General features: G+C 43.1%; 2 protein-coding genes across 4 annotated transcripts in view; both read left to right on the top strand.

The window, feature by feature from the left end:
• LOC115144095 (protein quaking-B-like) overlaps positions 1-9,583 on the top strand; it is a 16,602-nt gene extending 7,019 nt beyond the window's left edge. For 2 of the 3 annotated variants that reach the window (XM_029684809.2, XM_029684807.2), the window contains 5 exons: positions 3,802-3,945; positions 6,588-6,675; positions 6,907-7,203; positions 7,510-7,584; positions 9,481-9,583. In XM_029684809.2, the coding sequence (XP_029540669.1) occupies positions 3,802-3,945; positions 6,588-6,675; positions 6,907-7,203; positions 7,510-7,584; positions 9,481-9,503 (627 nt within the window). In that variant the 3' untranslated portion in view covers positions 9,504-9,583. Of the gene's footprint in view, positions 1-3,801; positions 3,946-6,587; positions 6,676-6,906; positions 7,204-7,301; positions 7,585-9,480 lie in introns of those variants that run through there. The other variant, XM_029684810.2, reaches the window with a different exon arrangement.
• A 7,746-nt stretch (positions 9,584-17,329) lies between these two features.
• Positions 17,330-20,327, top strand: LOC115144094 (mitochondrial import inner membrane translocase subunit Tim23-like). Its single transcript, XM_029684806.2, has 7 exons — positions 17,330-17,759; positions 17,885-17,943; positions 18,080-18,173; positions 18,321-18,405; positions 18,722-18,780; positions 18,893-19,003; positions 19,117-20,327. The coding sequence occupies exons 1-7, from the start codon at positions 17,663-17,665 to the stop codon at positions 19,230-19,232; spliced, it is 621 nt and encodes a 206-aa protein (XP_029540666.1). The 5' UTR covers positions 17,330-17,662; the 3' UTR covers positions 19,233-20,327.
• Positions 20,328-20,444: the final 117 nt, after the last annotated feature.

Genomic DNA, 20,444 nt, shown 5'->3' with positions numbered 1-20,444 from the left:
AATGCTGCTGGGTTTTTCACGCTCAAAAGGTTCCCATGTGTTTCAAGAATGGTCCGCCACCCAAAGGACATCCAGCCAACTTGACACAACTGTGGGAAGCATTGAAGTCAACATGGGCCAGCATCCCTGTGGAACGCTTTCAACACCTTGTAGAGTCCATGCCCCGATAAATTGAGGCTGTTCTGCGATCAAAATGGGGGTGCAACTCAATATTAGGAAGGTGTTCGGTATACTCAGTGTATAATAAATAAGGTTCTAATGAAATGTCCATATCTGAAATGAAATGACTGAAAAATGCAGTTCCAAACATCAAAAAAGTGTCCCATCAAAACGAAATTCTAGCTTGATAAATCAAATTGATGTTGTCTATTCTCATGTTCATTCAACAGTAGCCTAACCCGCAAATTGCAAAGGAAAAATGCATATTTTAAATGAAGTCCATTCGTCTGTCCTTCAGGATGAGCTTCTTGGTGGTCTAACACTTGTCTCTGAGCATCCACAACTTTCATTGAGGCGCTGATATGTGCACAGCAGAACCCCATGGCCATTATTTTATTCCGCAGATCACAAAATAATGCATCAGTTTAGCTGAAAATCTCCACTTAGACCAACAGCAGAAAGCCGGTTGAATCCTTTTGACAACCAGGTATCATATCCAGAGGCCATCAGCAGCGTGTCGTCGTCCCGATCTGATGATTTTCCGTCTCTTCCTTTGATGAAAGTCAAAAAGCGCAGGTGCTGGTCTCCCTCTCTGAATTGTACAAAGTTTTCCTTGGAAATCCAACTTGACAATTGTTTGAGGTGCAGTATAGTGTCCATTTGTCATGTTGTTTTTGCTGGCTAGCTGTCTTTGTTCAGTTCAACGGATGCGAGCACAACGAATGTAGACACCCAAATGTGCAGGGCTTACCCCAGGCATACCTGCACAACAAGGGTAATCAACAGCGACTGGAGTCAGTAACGCATTTGAATGGTTGGACATGAAGGCATGCATACCCTGGTGCCTTTCCTGAGGTTTTGATACAGTTTTATCAAATGTTTAGATTCTGAGAATAAAAACCACCAGAATCATTGAGAAAAAACATTAGATAACAAAACAATGAACAACACATTTTTTTATATGATTTATTTGGCTTTCCATAACAGCTTTTTTTTAATGACATAATCATAGACCTACCCTGCCTACTGCACATCATTGGCTCACACACCACACATTTTAACAGACATTCTTATCCAAAGCGACTTACAGGAGCAATTAGGGTTAAGTGCATTGCTCAATTGCACATCGACCGATTTTGCACCGAGTCGGCTCAGGGATTTGAACCAGCAACCTATCAGTTACTAGTCCAACACTCTTAACCGCTGGGTTGCCTGCCAGGCCTCACATGCACGCATGCATGCACCTATGCACACACACACACACACATAGTATGGTGTATTTATTTTGGCACTAGATTCTAAGTGGAGTGGAGTAGAGTTGAAAAGAGCTGGGTGTCCGTCTGTTTCTCCGTCTGTTTCTCCATCTGTTTCTCCGTCTGTTTCTCTGTCTGTTTCTCCGTCTGTTTCTCCGTTGGTTTTGGTTCTTTGGTTCTGGCCAGGTTGTCAGACTTCCAGTGGAGTAGCTAACGGCAGGCGGAGCATATCATCAGACATTCCATCTACCTCTCATGAGAATACACCCATCCCACACCTCAGACAGACAGACAGACAGACAGACAGACAGACAGACAGACAGACAGAAAGAAAGAAAGAAAGAAAGAAAGAAAGAAAGAAAGAAAGAAAGAAAGAAAGAAAGAAAGAAAGAAAGAAAGAAAGAAAGAAAGAAAGAAAGAAAGAAAGAAAGAAAGAAAGAAAGAAAGAAAGAAAGAAAGAAAGAAAGAAAGGGGAAATGAGTCAAAAGAGGTATAAAGAGTGGGTAGACATTTTGACCTTCTCCACGAGTGGGGATTATTCACTTGCAGTAAAATGGCTGCCGTGTTGTTACAGAACTGATGTCAATGTTATCTATCCTATATCCTATATCTATCCTACCATGCCTTTCTAAGGTCTTCGAAAGCCAAGTCAACAAACAGATTACCGACCATTTCGAATCTCACCATACCTTCTCTGCTATGCAATCTGGTTTCAGAGCTGGTCATGGGTGCACCTCAGCCACGCTCAAGGTCCTAAACGATATCTTAACCGCCATCGATAAGAAACATTACTGTGCAGCCGTATTCATTGATCTGGCCAAGGCTTTCGACTCTGTCAACCACCACATCCTTATCGGCAGACTCGACAGCCTTGGTTTCTCAAATGATTGCCTCGCCTGGTTCACCAACTACTTCTCTGATAGAGTTCAGTGTGTCAAATCGGAGGGTCTGCTGTCCGGACCTCTGGCAGTCTCTATGGGGTGCCACAGGGTTCAATTCTTGGACCGACTCTCTTCTCTGTATACATCAATGATGTTGCTCTTGCTGCTGGTGAGTCTCTGATCCACCTCTACGCAGACGACACCATTCTGTATACTTCCGGCCCTTCTTTGGACACTGTGTTAACAACCCTCCAGGCAAGCTTCAATGCCATACAACTCTCCTTCCGTGGCCTCAATTGCTCTTAAATACAAGTAAAACTAAATGCATGCTCTTCAACCGATCGCTACCTGCACCTACCCGCCTGTCCAACATCACTACTCTGGACGGCTCTGACTTAGAATACGTGGACAACTACAAATACTTAGGTGTCTGGTTAGACTGTAAACTCTCCTTCCAGACCCATATCAAACATCTCCAATCCAAAGTTAAATCTAGAATTGGCTTCCTATTTCGCAACAAAGCATCCTTCACTCATGCTGCCAAACATACCCTTGTAAAATTGACCATCCTACCAATCCTCGACTTTGGCGATGTCATTTACAAAATAGCCTCCAATACCCTACTCAACAAATTGGATGCAGTCTATCACAGTGCTATCCGTTTTGTCACCAAAGCCCCATATACTACCCACCATTGCGACCTGTACGCTCTCGTTGGCTGGCCCTCGCTTCATACTCGTCGCCAAACCCACTGGCTCCATGTCATCTACAAGACCCTGCTAGGTAAAGTCCCCCTTATCTCAGCTCGCTGGTCACCATAGCATCTCCCACCTGTAGCACACGCTCCAGCAGGTATATCTCTCTAGTCACCCCCAAAACCAATTCTTTCTTTGGCCGCCTCTCCTTCCAGTTCTCTGCTGCCAATGACTGGAACGAACTACAAAAATCTCTTAAATTGGAAACACTTATCTCCCTCACTAGCTTTAAACACCAACTGTCAGAGCATCTTACAGATTACTGCACCTGTACATAGCCCACCTATAATTTAGCCCAAACAACTACCTCTTTCCTAACTGTATTTAATTTATTTATTTATTTTGCTCCTTTGCACCCCATTATTTTTATTTCTACTTTGCACATTCTTCCATTGCAATACTACCATTCCAGTGTTTTACTTGCTATATTGTATTTACTTTGCCACCATGGCCTTTTTTGCCTTTACCTCCCTTCTCACCTAATTTGCTCACATTGTATATAGACTTGTTTTTTTATTTTTTTATTTTTTATTTTTTACTGTATTATTGACTGTATGTTTGTTTTACTCCATGTGTAACTCTGTGTCGTTGTATGTGTCGAACTGCTTTGCTTTATCTTGGCCAGGTCGCAATTGTAAATGAGAACTTGTTCTCAACTTGCTTACCTGGTTAAATAAAGGTGAAATAAATAAATAAAATAAATAAAAATGTGGACGGTCTTCAGGGAATATTATTGTTTTGAATGTGTATCAGGAGGAGCTGAACAGAGGGAAACCTAACTGGGAACACCTGAGTGAGGAACTCCATGTACTCATCACAGTGGAAGACACACACAACAGAGCTCAGATCAAACTACAAAGAGCCACCGTAGAGGTCAAGAAACTACTCGTACCAGCCGTGAGTACCGTGACATTCATGCTATAATTATGTGTGTGAGTGTGTGTTTGTGTGTGTGTGTATGTATATACAGTTGAAGTCGGAAGTTTACATACACTTAGGTTGGAGTCATTTTTCAACCACTCCACAATTTTCTTGTTAACAAACTGTAGTTTTGGCAAGTCGGTTAGGACATCTACTTTGTGCAGAACACAAGTCATTTTTCCAACAATTGTTTACTTTTTGTTTGTTTGCTTTAGAAGCTTCTGATAGGCTAATTTACATAATTTTTGTCAATTGGAGGTGTACCTGTGGGTGTATTTCAAGGCCTACCTTCAAACTCAGTGGCTTTGCTCGACATCATGGGAAAATCTAAATAAATTAGCCAAGACCTCAGAAAACAAATTGTAGACCTCCACAAGTCTGGTTCATCCTTAGGACCACGCAGCCGTCATACCACTCAGGAAGGAGACGCGTTCTGTCTAATAGAGATGAATGTACTTTGATGCAAAAAGTGCAAATCAATCCAAGAACAATAGCAAAGGACCTTGTGAAGATGCTGGAGGAAACAGGTACAAAAGTATCTACATCCACAGTAAAATGAGTCCTATATAGACATAACCTGAAAGGCTGCTCAGCAAGGAAGAAGCCACTCCTCCAAAACCGCCATAAAAAAGCCTACGGTTTGCAACTGCACATGGGAACAAAGATCGTACTTTTTGGAGAAATGTCTTCTGGTCTTAAGAAACAAAAAAATAACTGTTTGGCCATGATGACCATCGTTATGTTTGGAGGAAAAAGGTGAAGAACACCATCCCAACCATGAGGCACGGGGGTGGCAGCATCATGTTGTGGGGGTGCTTTGCTGCAGGAGGAGCTGGTGCACTTCACAAAATAGATGGCATCATGAGGCAGGAAAATCATGTGGATATATTGAAGCAACATCTCAAGACATCAGTCAGGAAGTTAAAGCTTGGTGGCAAATGGGTCTTCCAAATGGACCCCAAGCATACTTCCAAAGTTGTGGCAAAATGGCTTAAGGACAACAAAGTCAAGGTATTGGAGTGGCCATCACAAAGCCCTAACCTCAATCCTATAGAAAATTTGTGGGCAGAACTTAAAAAGTGTGTGCGAGCAACGAGGCCTACAAACCTGACTCAGTTACACCAGCTCTGTCAGGAGGAATGGGCCAAAATTCCCCCAACATAATTGTGGGAAGCTTGCGGAAGGCTATCCGAAACGTTTGACCCAAGTTAAACCATTTTAAAGGCAACGCTACCAAATACTAATTGAGTGTATGTAAACTTATGACCCACTGGGAATATGTTGAAAGAAATAAAAGTTTAAATATATCATTCCCCCTACTACTGTTCTGACATTTCACATTCTTAAAATAAAGTGGTGATTCTAACTGACCTAAGACAGGCAATTTTTACTAGGATTAAATGTCAGGAATTGTGAAACGGAGTTTAAATGTATTTGGCTAAGGTGTATGTAAACTTCCGTCTTCCACTGTATATTGTACACAGTATGTCCCACTGGGCAAAAACTGGTTGAATCAACGTTGTGTCCACTTAATTTCAACCCCATAAATCTATGTGGTGACGTGGAATCAGCGTGGAAAATGAATTGTATTTGCAAGAAGTAATCAACATAAGGTCATTCCGTATTTTTTTTCACCCCACTTTAACCTAAATCCCATGACATGGTGAAATGTTTTGTTGATTTCACATTTAATTCCCAATAGTTGACAACTCAACCAAATGTAAATTAAAACTAGACGTCGAACTGATGTCTGTGCCCAGTGGGATGTGTGTGTGTGCGTGTCTGTGTTTGTGTGTGTGTAATTCGCCAGGCAGCATCTATAAAGGCGTCTCCATGGTAATGCGTGTTGTGAAAGGAGGAGGGGATGAATGGAGAGACTGTTCACTCTTTCTCTTCACTCTATCACTCCTTTCACTCCTCTCTCACACTCAATTCATTCCCTCCTCCTCGTTCTCTTTCTCTTTTCTCACATCACCTCTTTCCATGCGTCCCTCAACAATTCTCACATTCTCTTAGCCACCTACCCAATGCCTCCACACCACAGACAGAATATTGCTAAGAATGTTGCTCTCACTCCCGAATTCAACATTGAATAAAGTAGTTGTGAACTTTCACCCAAACTCTCAAATCGCACTGCATTGACTTACAGCAGGGAAATTCAAACTGGGGTCGGCGGAGGTACCGCAGGGGGTCGGCAAAAATATCTCAATGTTTTGGGAGTTACCTTTCTAGCTAATAGGCTATGTTAAAGTTAACTGTGGGTAGGGCAAAAATCATTTACAACTATCTACCAAATATATTCATTTTAAAATGTTGATTACTTCCCCTGGCAATTCTCATTCACCTGATTATAAGACAAGACATCTAGAATATATATATATTTTTTTTTTTTGACAATGTATACTAGTAACAGTACATAAAGTTAACCCAGAAGACCTGAGAGTGGGGGTGGGGATTAATGATACCTGTTAGTTTAACCTTGCTGGTCTAGCTGTACAGCTTCAGGCCTACGCCACTCACAATCTGTTCACCAGAGTGTAACGTAATCCAACCTTCAGCCAACTAGACGGATATTAAATGTCCTGTGTGTGTGTGTGCGTGTGCGGGCATGTGTGTAGGCTGAAGGAGAGGACAGTCTAAAGAAGATGCAGTTGATGGAGCTGGCCATTCTCAATGGGACCTACAGAGACGCCAACATCAAGCAACGTAAGGATGACACCGTTACACTCTTAGAAAAAAGACAGCCGAAGAATCCTTTTAGGTTCTAGATAGCATTTATTCCCCTAATAGTGTAGAAAGTGCCTGTCCTGAAACTGTTGGTGGGGCTTTTTGATGTTCTTGTTTCCAACTAGTAATGATTTCTATTTGTTTCTCTCTCTATCTCTGCGTGTGCGTGTTTACGTGTGTATGTGTGCGTGTGTGTGTGGGTGCGAGCAGCCACTATGGCTTTCTCCCTAGCCTCCTCTCAGCAGCCTCGGCTCATCTCCAGTCCCTCCCCTGTTATGCAGCAGGCTATGAGAAACCCCGCCCCTGTTCAGCAGCCCAATCTCATGCCTCACCTGATTCGTCAGATCCAGAGTCAGCAGGCCCTCATGCAAGGAGCCAATCAGCATGCAGGACTGATGCAGCAATCACCTGAATCAGGAGGATTCTTCTACGCTCCCTACGAATATTCCCCCTACACCCTAACCCCATCTATACTAGAATACCCCATGGACACTAGTGGAGTATTAGGTAAACACACACACACACACACACAGATCAAGTTCATTTGGGAATGAGGGTTGTGTTGTTGTGTTGTAACCCGGTTGTATTTCTCTCTCTGTTTCCAGGTATGGCTTTCCAAACCAAAGGCTGAGAGATAAACTCCCTCCTACATATGGACCTCAGACACACACACACACACACACACACACACATACATACATACACCTATCTGGGATGGGCCTCTTGACTGTCTTCTTAATGTAACTGTTTGATGATGTCACTGTTAACCCCCTGTGTTTTGGTGTTTTGGTAATGTGGTTGCGTGGTGAGCAGGAGCGATGACGGCTAAGGTGCAACGCCACAATATGAGGGTCCATCCTTACCAAAGAGTAGTGAACACCGACAGAGGTCAGTTAGATCACTAGACAGTGTGAGTGGGGATACGCATTTGTGAGTGATTTTGTGTGTGTGCGTGTGCGCCTGTGTGTGTGTGTTCATGTGTGTGTCTGTTAGTTGACCTGTGTGCCGCCTGCTAAGAGGGGTATGAGACCAGAATGTGAGGGGAAGGTCAAACAGTGAGCTGTGTGTTAAAGTCAAACAACAGTCTGTCACAGAGCAGAGAGAGGGTAGTGTTAGGAATGGACGAGTCCGTTCCAGGGGTGAATATTCCAGGGCGCTCATAGCCCCTCTGTCAGATAGAGGAAGGCATGTGAGGTTGTCCCCTGCTTTTAGATTGGACCGTTCCTCCATGTGACTGTGACCTTGTGACTCTCTTGATTTAGAGTTCTCTTGAAATACTATTTATCTCTCGCCCCCCTCTTTGCCGGTTGTTTCACAACTGTTCAACCTAAGAGACAAGCAGGGTCATGTCTTTTATACCGTCTTAAATTACACCATTCCTTTGATTTGATTTTGTAAAAGTCAACACTACTTTTTTGATCTACTCTTTTATTTATTTATATGGTTTTTCTAATGATTGTTTTGTATATTATGGATCAGAGACACACAGTACTTGAAGCTGAAGCAGCCTTCTTATAACCAGTATCCATACGACCTTATACAGTACATGACCCTATACTACTGAAATCTGCATTCGGAGATATGGAGTGTAAAGTAAGGATTACTGGACCTTTGTGGGTTAGGGATGGGTTGACATTAGATATCATTTCGAAAAGACATTCCATTGTCATATCATTATACTTGCCCTATTCTTTGGAGATTATTGTAGTTGTTGCTTATGTGCTTGGAAAATAGAATTTACTTGTGTGATTGTAAAAAAAATTATGAATATAATTTTAAGCAATGAGCAGGACGTGTTGTTGCATTCTTGGGGATGTTTTCTTTAGAGTTTACACTACAGGCGAGAAGCTCTCACTTGTATTTATTTTGCAAACGTACAGAACCAATGTTTGATATACAAAAAACAGACAAAAGAAGAAAAAAAATGTCTAAAAGTTATTATTATTAGAAAATATCTGTAAAAAAATATATATATGTTCTTAATTAATTCCTTCTAAAACCACATCTCTTAACATCTCATGGCTCTCGGTAACTGCAGGCCTCTCTGCTTCTCTAGCGGATTACATCTCTAATGTTTAACAGCAGTCTAGAAACCATACCAGATCATTTTTAATCAATTAATTGGTCCTCATTGCATTTGGTCTTCTCTGTCAAGACACCATAACATACACCCTGACTGCTGCTAACCATTAAACTGTGTTTAAGCCACCCCTCAGGACCCACCAGCCGTTTCACATACCTGATCTATTCTGTCGAGGTATTGATTATTAGTTGACTAGATGATGTGAAACTACTGGTGGCCCCCATAGACTGGGTTGAGAAACACTGCGTTAGTCAGAACAGCTTTAGATGTCAGTGACATTCTCACACCCTGCCACGAAACCATACCTTGTCTCCATGGTTTCTCTGTCTGTAGTGCAGCTAGCCTCACTGTAGCAGTGCTCATACGTTCTACAAAGGGCACCTTTATAATGCCTTCATTAACAATACATAAGCATTCATAACTGCCTATGTCAGCAGTCGCTGCTTGGCATCTCACATTGTGTCACTTACTGCATATGCCAGACCTTACGTCAACTTGCAGCCATTGACTTATAAATGCCTATGTAGTGTTTATGAAGGTGTTATGTATGTTCACACTGTGTGTGTGTGACTGCAGTAAATCTGACACCACTAGCTGACACTAATCTCTTTCTATCTTTTTCTATGTGTCTTTTTGTTTCCTTAATTTCTTTGTGTCTGTCCGTCTGTCTCCTAACCCCCCCCCCCCCCCCCCCTCCCCAGCTGCCACAGCGACTAACCCTTGACCTCTGTACCCACTGATGACCCGCCCATCTCCGCCTGTGGCTTGCTCGTTGCCATGCTCTGGACAACAGCCACCCCCCAACCCCCAGGAGTCACCTCTGCCAAACCAACCAGAGACCAGCGCCATGGTAGTGACCCTTCAGGACCCAATCAGGACCCAGTCACCAGCCATGCCCACCCAAACACCACACTTTCAAGCCATGTGCTCCTTCTATAGGAACCACTACATCAAAACCACCCAATCACAACCCCCCCAACCAAACCCCAGCCATGCTCTCTGCACGGGTCAGATAACCAATCTCCATACCTTGCCCTGCATTGAGTCGATTGGAAGCTATAGTATTATAATAATAAAATAATAATAACAGTTATATGTATGATCATAACATATTCATGCCCAATAAGCTAGTCTGACTGTCCCTGTTCTCAAACCCTCAGCGGGGTCTAGAGAAACCGGAAGCATCTCGTTTTTCGGGGTGGGGGGGGAGCAGAGAAGAGGCAAAGCCTACAAAAACGGATGCTTACGGTTTCTGCCGACCCACTAAGTGTTTTTTTTTCACGCCTGCTACGTGAGGTTACCGTCACACAAAATGTTACTCCGATCTGGTTTAATATGTCACACCAGTTTCACACGATGTCCTCTCTAAGACTAGGCTTTTCCACCATGCCTGCCTTTCTACAGTGACCGGAGTCTATCTAACGGGTACCGATCACACTTCTCCAGGTGCTACAGAACGAAGAGTCTCAACCATAGTGTTTGCTTTACCAATACAGTATTATATACATCTGGAGAACAACGTGCCTTTATTTATTCCAATAGAGAGATATGTCACAGACCAGAGCAGCCTTTTTTTATGATGGGTTTATATTCTCCATGAAACATGTCTCAACAAAAGTGAAAGAGATGTGGTGTATTATAAAGGAACCAACTCAATGTTGTGGTTTCCCATAAGCCCTACATATGTCTTTTGGATTTAGAATGAAGTGCCAAAACGGGTCACTATTTTCCGTTAGTATAGCAGGACCTCCTCAGAACAGTGTTAGTTTTGTGTGTTTTCTTTTCTTTTGGGGGGAAATGACGTGTATACTTGTGTGTCTGCCTGGAGAACACACCCTATTGTATAGTGTTGTGTTATTAGATATGTGCATTACATACCTGAGCTCCTAACTCTCCTCTTGGCCAAGCGGTTGTTTTTACTCCACACAAACCATCTCATTCAAGACAAAACATCTGTTTATAATGTATTTTTATATGACATTTTTTGTATGTGAGAAATAACATTAAATGATGTTTTCTGGAAAGAACAGTATGCCTTACTATGGAGATTTATCTGATTCAGTTTAAGAGCAAACTTTGCCTCCAACCAATGTGCCATTCACCAAGTGTCCGGAGAGTTTTTCAAGTTCTGATATACTGGAAACCTTGAGGTATTCTGGAAAATTGTTGTCTATCAAGTTAATCTCAGTGTTGCTTACCTTCTGGGCCTTCTCTATGTCGAGAGTCGTTATTAACTGTAGTACTGTATATTAATCTACTCTTTGTATTAACTGACCAGTCCTGTACCGTTAACCTCTCTACTCATATCTGCCTCTGCCTTGGTTTCTTTAAAACATAAACTGTGTGAATCTGAGAATTAAAAAAGTGTGTTGTTGATGTTTAACTTTTTAAAAACTGGTAAAAAAAACAACAATAACTCTTTGTACTGAAAAACAAAAACATGATTAAACTGGTAGTTGTAAAAAAAACAACTAACAAACTTTGTCGCTGTTTCTCTGAACCTTCTAAAGTTTCCAGTGAGCTTCCTTTCTGCATACTAATCTTAAACACCGCAGATACCTTTTGGAATGCACTTAAATTCTTTAGAAATACAATACACTAGACATACACTTGGTCCCCCTCCTCTCTGTCTTCTCTCCAACTCCAACAGTCTGAAGCAAATCAATTGTGCATCCTACCCGTACACACTCACTCATACCTACCCACACACAAAAACATGCACACACATCTGCTGAGCGAATTATACTGGAGCACTGTGGCTCTCCCGAACCTACATTATCTCTCTCATTCAACGGTTAACTACAGGAATGTGTCATATTTTAACTGCTGTACACTCTCTCTGTCTTTCTCTCTCTTGCTATATACAATATATACAGTATATATATATATATATATATAAGACTGCACTGACAGAGCTACACCCAAGCACAAATAGCATATATAGACTTAAAAAATACTGCTTTGACTGAGGGCTGTCAGTGAGTTGTTCACTATCTGCCCTCTCCTCACCCTTCCTGCTCCCCCTCAGGGGGTAGAGAGCTAATTGAGCGCCAGGCTTGGCTCTGGACCTGGAGCCTTTGCTCTGGATACTGACCCTGCAGCTGTAGGAGGAGAAATAGCGTGATCTGGCAACTCACTGAACTAGTGGGAGCCTGATCTGGCAACTCACTGAACTAGAGGGAGCCTGATCTGGCAACCCAATGGACTAGTGGGAGCCTGATCTGGCAACTCACTGAACTAGAGGGAGCCTGATCTGGCAACCCAATGGACTAGTGGGAGCCTGATCTGGCAACTCACTGAACTAGAGGGAGCCTGATCTTGCAACCCAATGGACTAGTGGGAGCCTGATCTGGCAACTCACTGAACTAGAGGGAGCCTGATCTGGCAACCCAATGGACTAGTGGGAGCCTGATCTGGCAACTCACTGAACTAGACCTGGGGAGCGTAGAGGAGACCTGTCCATGCAATCCAAAGCGTGGGCGCGCCGGAGATGCCCAACTCGGAGGGTGATCTGGCAACCCAATGGACTAGAGGGTTACATTCCTATGGATGGAGTGTGGGCCAAATGAGAGAGATTGAGAATGAGGGAAAAGAAAAAAGGCCAAGGAAGAGGAAAAAGAGTTTGTCTTTCTCCCTATCCCCTTTTCCTACTGGGTCATTCTCCCATTTGGGGGTTGAGGCAGAGGCACCTGTCAGAAACATCTAAAACTCTGTCTGTGTGTGCGCTCTTGATTTCTACCAATCCTGTTTTGTTTGTAGTTTTATGACATTTATCCCAGGATCTCTCAGACCATCGCCACACCATCTGGTAAACTACTCTCCTCTCTGTATAATCTAGCCTAGAGCCAATACTAGCCCATGGGGGGGCTAGTATTGAATAACACATTCCAAAAAATTACAGTCACAAAATAAATCATAAGAAACAAGGTTTTGAAGTGTTTGTCCTTTATCTAGGAGAAATAAGAAAGCTCAGGAAATATTTGTGTATGTACACTACTTGTCCAAAAGTATTTGGACACCTGCTCGTTAAACATCTTATTCCAAAATCATGGCCATTGATATGGAGTTGGTCCCCCTTTGCTGCTATGACAGCCTCCACTCTTCTTGGAAGGCTTTCCACTAGATGCTGAAACATTGTTGCGGGGACTTGCTTCCAATCAGCCAGAAGAGCATTAGTGAGGTTGGGCACAGATGTTGGCCTATTAGGCCTGGCTCGCAGTCTGCGTTCCAATTCATCCCAAAGGTGTTCGATGGGGTTGAGGTCAGGGCTCTGTGCAGGCCAGTCAAGTTCTTCCACACCAATTTAGACAAACCATTTCTGTATGAACCTTGCTTTGTGCACAGGGGCATTGTCATGCTGAAACAGGAAAGGGCCTTCCCCAAACTGTTGCATCAAAGTTGGAAGCATAGAATCATCTAGAATGTCATTGTATGCTGTAGCATTAAGAATTCCCTTCACTGGAACTAAGGGGCCTAGCCTGAACCATGAAAAATAGCCCCAGACCATTATTACTCCTCCACCAAACTTTACAATTGGCACAATGCATTGGGGCAGGTAGCATTCTCCTGGCATCCGCCAAACCCAGATTCGTCCATTAGACTGCCAGATGGTGAAACGTGATTCATCACTCCAGAGAACAGGTTTCTACTGTTCAATGGCAGCGAGCTTTACACCGCTTTACACCACTCCAGTATGGAATTGCGTATGGTGATCTTAGCATTGTGTGCGGCTGTTCGACCATGAACCCCATTTCATGAAGCTCCCCACGATCAGTTCTTGTGCTGACATTGCTTCCAGAGGCAGTTTGGAACTAGGTAGTGAGTGTTGCAACAAAGGACATACGATTTTTACACTCTATGTGCTTTTTTGGGTAGGTTGAACTAATTTCATACTTCCATATTTTTTTTTTTACCAGTACTGGTTACATTCAGATGAGTCCCATGACACTTGTGGGGTTGTAGAGCACAATGGAGAACACCATCATGTTCATGAGAATCTCCCCTTTCCACAGTGAGGTCACATTAGTTTGTAGCCCAAACAGTTAGGACGCTACAAACAGAAGTTGGCACATCAACGGAACCGATTTCAGACAAGTTCCCTAACACTTGTGGGGGTCGTAGAGCAAAATGGAGACGACCATCGTGTTTGTGAGAGTCTCCCCTTTCCATAGAGTGGTCAATAGTCTCATGGACTGACAAACACATCTCTAGCTCTGCCACCTTTCACTGATGCGGAAGTGCGACATAGGCGGATGCGTTGGATTGAGACGACTCCAATGCAAAAAACGAGACATCTCTAGCTTAAACTGACACATTTTGATGGTGATTTTTTTTATTATGTTACTTAGATTCACTCACCGGCATCAATCGACACTAAGGGGTTAAAGGAGACAAAACCTTATTTTCTTGTTGCCGCGACTACAAGCACACACACCAGGGTCCTGTAGAGGCTCCTTTCTGTACTGGTTTAGTTCAGCTTTAGTTCAGCTTAGAGAAATGAGAGAGGAAGGAATGATAACAAAGTTAGAAAGAGAGGGAGGGGGATCGAGCAACAAGTTTACATGTGGGAGAGGGAGAGAGAGAGAGAGAGAAGAAGATAAAGATGAAGCTATTATTCTCACATACAGCATTTTTTGTTGTTGTGCACCCTCCTCCCTCCTGGTGATTGGCTGAGGGATAAACAAGCCTCTTGGCCGGACCATGTCTGTATGTGTGTGTGTGTGCATGCTCATATGTGTGTGGGTGTGTGCATGTGTGCGTGAGACTGAATAGTGTATTGTAGGAGGCAAGTGGGTCCACCGGGCTCCCATACAGAGACAACAGTTACTCACAGACTGTGCCAGGCAGCTTGAATACACACACACACACACACACACACACACACACACACACACACACACACACACACACACACACACACACACACACACACACACACACACACAGCAACAATGACAATCTTCATCATTCCACTTGTCCACTTGGACTCGGATGAATACACAATAACACAAGGCTGCTACAGTGACTGCATCTAAATAACTTTTGTTATTTGTGGGGGTTTTTCTCACCACAATAAATTCATTCATAATTCCTCTGACCTGTGACAGATGGCTGTACTGTCTAGGCCTACATACACATTTAAACATGTGTTTAACTAGAATAGTAAACAAACAAAAATTTGACCAACTGGGGACATTTTGTTAGTCCCCACAAGGTCAAATGCTATTTCTAGGGGGATCAGGATTAAGGTTAGAATTGTGTTAGGATTCAAATTTGGTTTAGGGTTGGGGTTAGGAGCTAGGGTTAGTTTTAGGGTTAAGAGCTAGGGTTAGTTTTAGGGTTAAGAGCTAGGGTTAGGTTTAGGGTTAGGTTTTCGGGTTAAGTTTAGGGTTAGGTAAAAAAGGACTTTGAATGGGACTGAATTGTTTGTCCCCACAAGGTTAAATATACAAATCAAATCAAATTTTATTGGTAAAATACACATATTTAACAGATGTTATTGCAAAATGCTTGTGTTCCCAGCTCCAACAGTGCAGTAGTATCTAACAATTAACAACAATACACAAATCTAAAAGTAAAAGAATGAAATTAAGAAATATATAAATATTAGGACGAGCAATGTTGCATTGGCATTGACTAAATACAGTAGAATAGAATAGAATACAGTATATACATATGAGATGAGTAAAGCAGTATGTAAACATTATTAGAGTGACTAGTGTTACATTATTAAAGTGGCCAATGATTCCATGCCTATGTATATAGGGCAGTAAAGACAGAAGACTGCATGTGTGTGTTGTCTCGTCAAAACAAAACAGAGAAAGAGTAAACCAAGACCTGACATCTCACACACACTAAAGTCTAATCAAAGAGAGTACTGGTGGTCTCAACAGCCTGGTCACAGATGAAAGGAGAATGAAAGGGAAGATGAAAGGGGTTACCCAGCTAACAATTCCAGGGAGAGAGAATGTTTTTGCAATGTTACCCGTAATGTTCTGCTGATGTTTGAGTGTCCAGTTTCCATTAGTTAGGGGAACATTTTCTCGACTGAATGTTAGCAAAAATCTCCGGAAAGAACCTATTTAGCATGTTTTGGTGTTGGAGTTCTAACTAGCAACCTGGGATACACTGTCACTAACTAGCTAGTTAGTAAGCACACGGTGTCGCTCCCGCCTCCCACCTGATGTACTAGCGACTGGTAGACAGTGTCCTTTGCCCCTGAAGGTCGGGCACTGTTTTCCCACAGTTCTGTAAACGAATGTGAGGGTACGTGTTCGGCGCGGAGCAAAGGGCACTGCCTAACTCAGATAATACTTTTATTTCCCTTTTAACCTACATTCAAAAGTGTCACACAAACATGAGGATGATGAAGGAACCAATGTGATGCTCGAGGGAGCTGCAGGAACGCCCACTTGTAGGATTGCCCCAAATTATGTGCTGCAGTTGCACACTATTACGCAGATACAGTAAGAGTGTATGTCATATGCCTACCATTTATTAAGATATCATTGTTTAGTTTCTTTGACATTCAGAGGCAGAATTTGCTTGGAAAGTAATCTAATTCTGTCACTATCAATCGACTAAGCTATTCACTTTCTGTACAATAGAAGATGTTTAAACCCAGACAGCTTTTAGGGAAACACTTGTGACCTTTTCTCAGTGGGTTAAGCCACGGATGAAGAGTTCTCAGCATTAAAGCTTACATTTTTATGCATCGGTAGGCCTACTCTGTCTGGGGTGGAAATGTAGGCCTAACTTTTGAAAGTACCATCAGCAGATTCCTAATGATGTCTCAGATTTAATTATTTGGAAACAGGGACAGTTTCCTTTCAAACAAGACACACTGATTTGGCATTGGACAAATATGATAAGATAAGCACATAGGCCTATCTCTCTGTCCATTCATAGCCTGTAAATTTGGTCATTTGTGTGGTATTTAAAAAAATGTATGCTGTCCTGCAAATACGATGATAGCTTCATGCAATGGTTATAAAGGAGATATTTCCACCTCTTGTCCACGGTGGTCTGCGAACCCACAAGCTGCTCCGCAGCCCTGTGCTCTATCAAAATGCATGTAATATTAACAGGACGAAGAACAGTTTCTAAAGCTCTGGTCTGTCCAAGAAGTGAGTGTAAACGCTAGATATGTTCTCTGCTATCCACTTTGTTTCAATTATTATTTTTGTATAGTGAAGGGTCACTTGTTTTTTTTTCAATCGTTCAGGGAGGATTTAGGTAAAATATATTTTGAGACTCTCAGGGGAACGTTCTCTAAAGTTGTAAGAACTGTTGTTGTTAGCTGGGTCGTTATCCTCTTTGGTCTGGTCTTTGAGCGCTTTAATGTTACTTTGCTGCCATCTAGTGCAATGTATCGTTACTTTAAGTGACCCTTTGATGTCGTGAATTGTCACACTCGCAAATGTATTTTGATATTTTGCTTATAGCCCCGTATCAAATGCAACCATAGCTCAATGTCACCCGTTTTACGTTGAGTAATTCCCTTCAACGCAGTGCCAAAGATGTGTATAACGTTGCTTAACTTTCAGGTCTGCTTACGTAATCGCCTGTCAGTGGTCGCTTTACGGTAGATCGTGGAGGTCAGAGAAGCACGATGAAAAGGCAAACCCAACTATAATTTACAAAAAGCTGATAATTTCAATATCTAACTGCATACAGTAAGACAGTGTACAACACTATTCAAACGTGAACATATTACTGCGTTTTAGATACTAGGAAATATCGCCAACGTTATTGCTTTTGGCTTGCATCATCACGTTTGGTCAGCTAGGCTAATGTTAGCTAGTTAGCTAGTTAGCTAGCTAACCCAACCAGCATCTCCAGCCCGAAGCGTTCGCCGGGTGAGTCTCTAGATCGTCACCATACATGGACAATAACGCCCCTGGGTCGGGAGGGAAAGGCGGCCTCGGGAGTCTCTTTGGAGGCAGCGAATACTCCAACACAGAGCTCGCCGGTGTCCCATGTAAGTGCCCCTGCCAATTGATGTTGCTACGTTGGTGGTAGCTAGCATACTAACTAACGTTAGCTAGACAAGGCCAACACTGGCCGTCGTTGACATCAACTGAGGTTACTGTATTTTCTTCATAGTGACTGGAATGAGCCCCCTGTCGCCTTATCTTAATGTTGACCCCCGCTACCTCGTACAGGTAAGCGATGCTAGCTTGCTACCTAGCTAGTTAGTAGAAGTTGACCTCACTCAATGAATGGATATGTAGAATTGATTTGTGACATTCCCACTATCAAGTCGACTAAGATAGATGTTAACCTGTGTGTGTTTTCCAGGACACAGATGAGTTCATCCTGCCAACAGGGGCTGGTAAAACTAGAGGGAGGTTTGAACTGGCCTTCTTCACCATCGGGGGCAGCTGCATCACAGGTGAGACATTCCCTCCCTCTCAGTTTCTCTGTCTCACCCTCTCATCTCTTCTCTCTATCCACATAACTCCCCTTCTCCCATATTAAGTTATGATGCCTGCTGGTTCTGTATCTGAGTCTCTTCCTCTCTCGCCCCCTCCAATTCTAGGAGCTGCGTTTGGGACAGTGAATGGACTGAGGATGGGGTTGAAGGAGACCAGAGAAATGGGCTGGACTAAACCACGTAACGTCCAGTAAGCACCACTGTGTTCCTCTAGTAGTCTGTGGCTTTAGTGTTATCACGTTGGAGACAGGTTTTTATTCATGCTAATATAAATGTTCTATGGCAGGGGTATTCAACTCTAACCCAATGAGGTCCGGAGCCTGCTGTTTTTCTTTTTTATCTGATAAATAATTGCACCAACCTGGTGTCCCAGGTCCCTGATTAGAGATGACCAATGAAAAAACACAGTGGAACTGGCTTCAAGGGCCAGAGTTGCGTTTGAGGGTTCTGTGGTAGGGTGCTCTATATACTGCTCTCACTTATCTGACCTCTGACCTTGCCCTCAGGATTCTCAACATGGTGACCAGACAAGGTGCATCCTGGGCCAACACTCTGGGCTCTGTTGGTGAGCACTTCTTCCCTTCCTCTCTTCTTCTTCACCCTGGCTAACCCATGGACCAGGTGTTTTGTCCCTAGTATGTCTATATTAACCATGGGGTGTGCATGTGTGTTTACAGCGTTATTGTACAGTATATTTGGCGTGGCCATAGAGAAGGCTAGAGGAGCAGAGGATGACATCAACACTTTGGCTGCTGGGACTCTCACAGGCATGCTGTTCAAATCCACAGGTGTGTAGCCTGTCTGTGGTTAGTCTATGGTTGTGTCTCGTGTGGGGCAAGAGTTCAACATGTAGTGCCCTAAAAAACCCATCTGTCTCATTCAAAACGTGTGTTTGTTTCAGGAGGGCTGAAGGGAGTGGCTCGTGGTGGTCTGGTGGGGTTGGCCATGTCTGGTGCCTACGCTCTCTACAGTAACTGGGACCATATCAGAGGCGGCTCCTCTTCAAATCTCTACTGAACACATCCCTATCTATTGCGTTTCATCCAAAATTCCACCCTATTCCCAACTTGGTGTACTACTTTTGGCCAGAGTCTCAGGGAATAGGTTACCAATACTCAAACCCTCCCACAAATATCACCAGCCCCTTCCCTTGTTCACTTCCTGACTTGAGAGGGTTCTGAGATATTGGAGGCATGACTGAGATGTCATTAAACCATGGACTAAATGACCTCCAAGAAACACCCCTCCCCACACAACTGCCCTTGCTGCCCCCCCAGCCCTGTCCTTCTGGGTTACCTCCCTTCTCACCCACACAGATCTGAAAAGGCCTCACGCTATTTCCAAGGGGTTTATGTGTTATTGTATTGGGAACTGTTTTTAGAAATGTATCTTATGTTATATTATTGAATGCTACGTCTAGTAGCCTGGAAGAGGGAAAGAGTCATGTAAATAGTATGCCCATGTTAAGAGTATATGCTAAGTAAATGGATACTGGGGCCCTGTTGTAATCATTTTTACATGCCTCCTCCCTCCCTGTGAAGTGATCACTCATCTGACATGACTGGAGTGATGAAAACAATTCAGAAATCAGTTAACAGCTATCCAGTCATGTCTGGTCAGTGATACATCCACCCTTCCCCTCCTTGAAGTTATCTGAACATCTCGGCTGGTGTTACTGACTGGTTATTTTACGAGGTTGCCCACTTGACTCACGGCTGTGTTAGTCCCCTGAGGTAAAGCCAAATGGTTAGTACAGGGAGCGAACGCAAGGTTACTCATCTAAGCATGAGAGCTTCTGGAATCCATGATTGTAGTCCTTTGCTTTCATGCGACTGTGGGTTGTAGTCCTTCAGATACAGAACAAGACTTCTAATGAAGCTGAAGAGCAAAGAGACATTCATCCCAGCACACACCCTACCAAGGCCTTACAATCAAAACTGTTGTAATGTATTTATTCATAGTGGGTACTATTTTCCTGTTAAGAGTTGGAGTCGATGCTGGCCTTTCTAAAAGTTACTTCCAAACAGTACTGGAAGTGTCTGTATTATCTATTTGTGTCCTTGCCTGTTAAGCCCACTGTAAGAACAATACAACAAACATTCAAAATGATAATATGCTGCCTTGGGTCTTTGTCAGTTGTGCTCATGCTGCTTGTGTTGTGAAAGCCTGTAGATGGGGTCAGGGGTGGGATATGCTATTGTGACTGACTGACTGGGTTTGAACCCAGAT

This window comes from Oncorhynchus nerka, linkage group LG16 (genome assembly GCF_034236695.1).
Source record: "Oncorhynchus nerka isolate Pitt River linkage group LG16, Oner_Uvic_2.0, whole genome shotgun sequence".
NCBI lineage: Eukaryota > Metazoa > Chordata > Actinopteri > Salmoniformes > Salmonidae > Oncorhynchus > Oncorhynchus nerka.
Note: the sequence above shows the minus strand (reverse complement) of the source record. Positions and strands in the feature narration are given on the sequence as shown.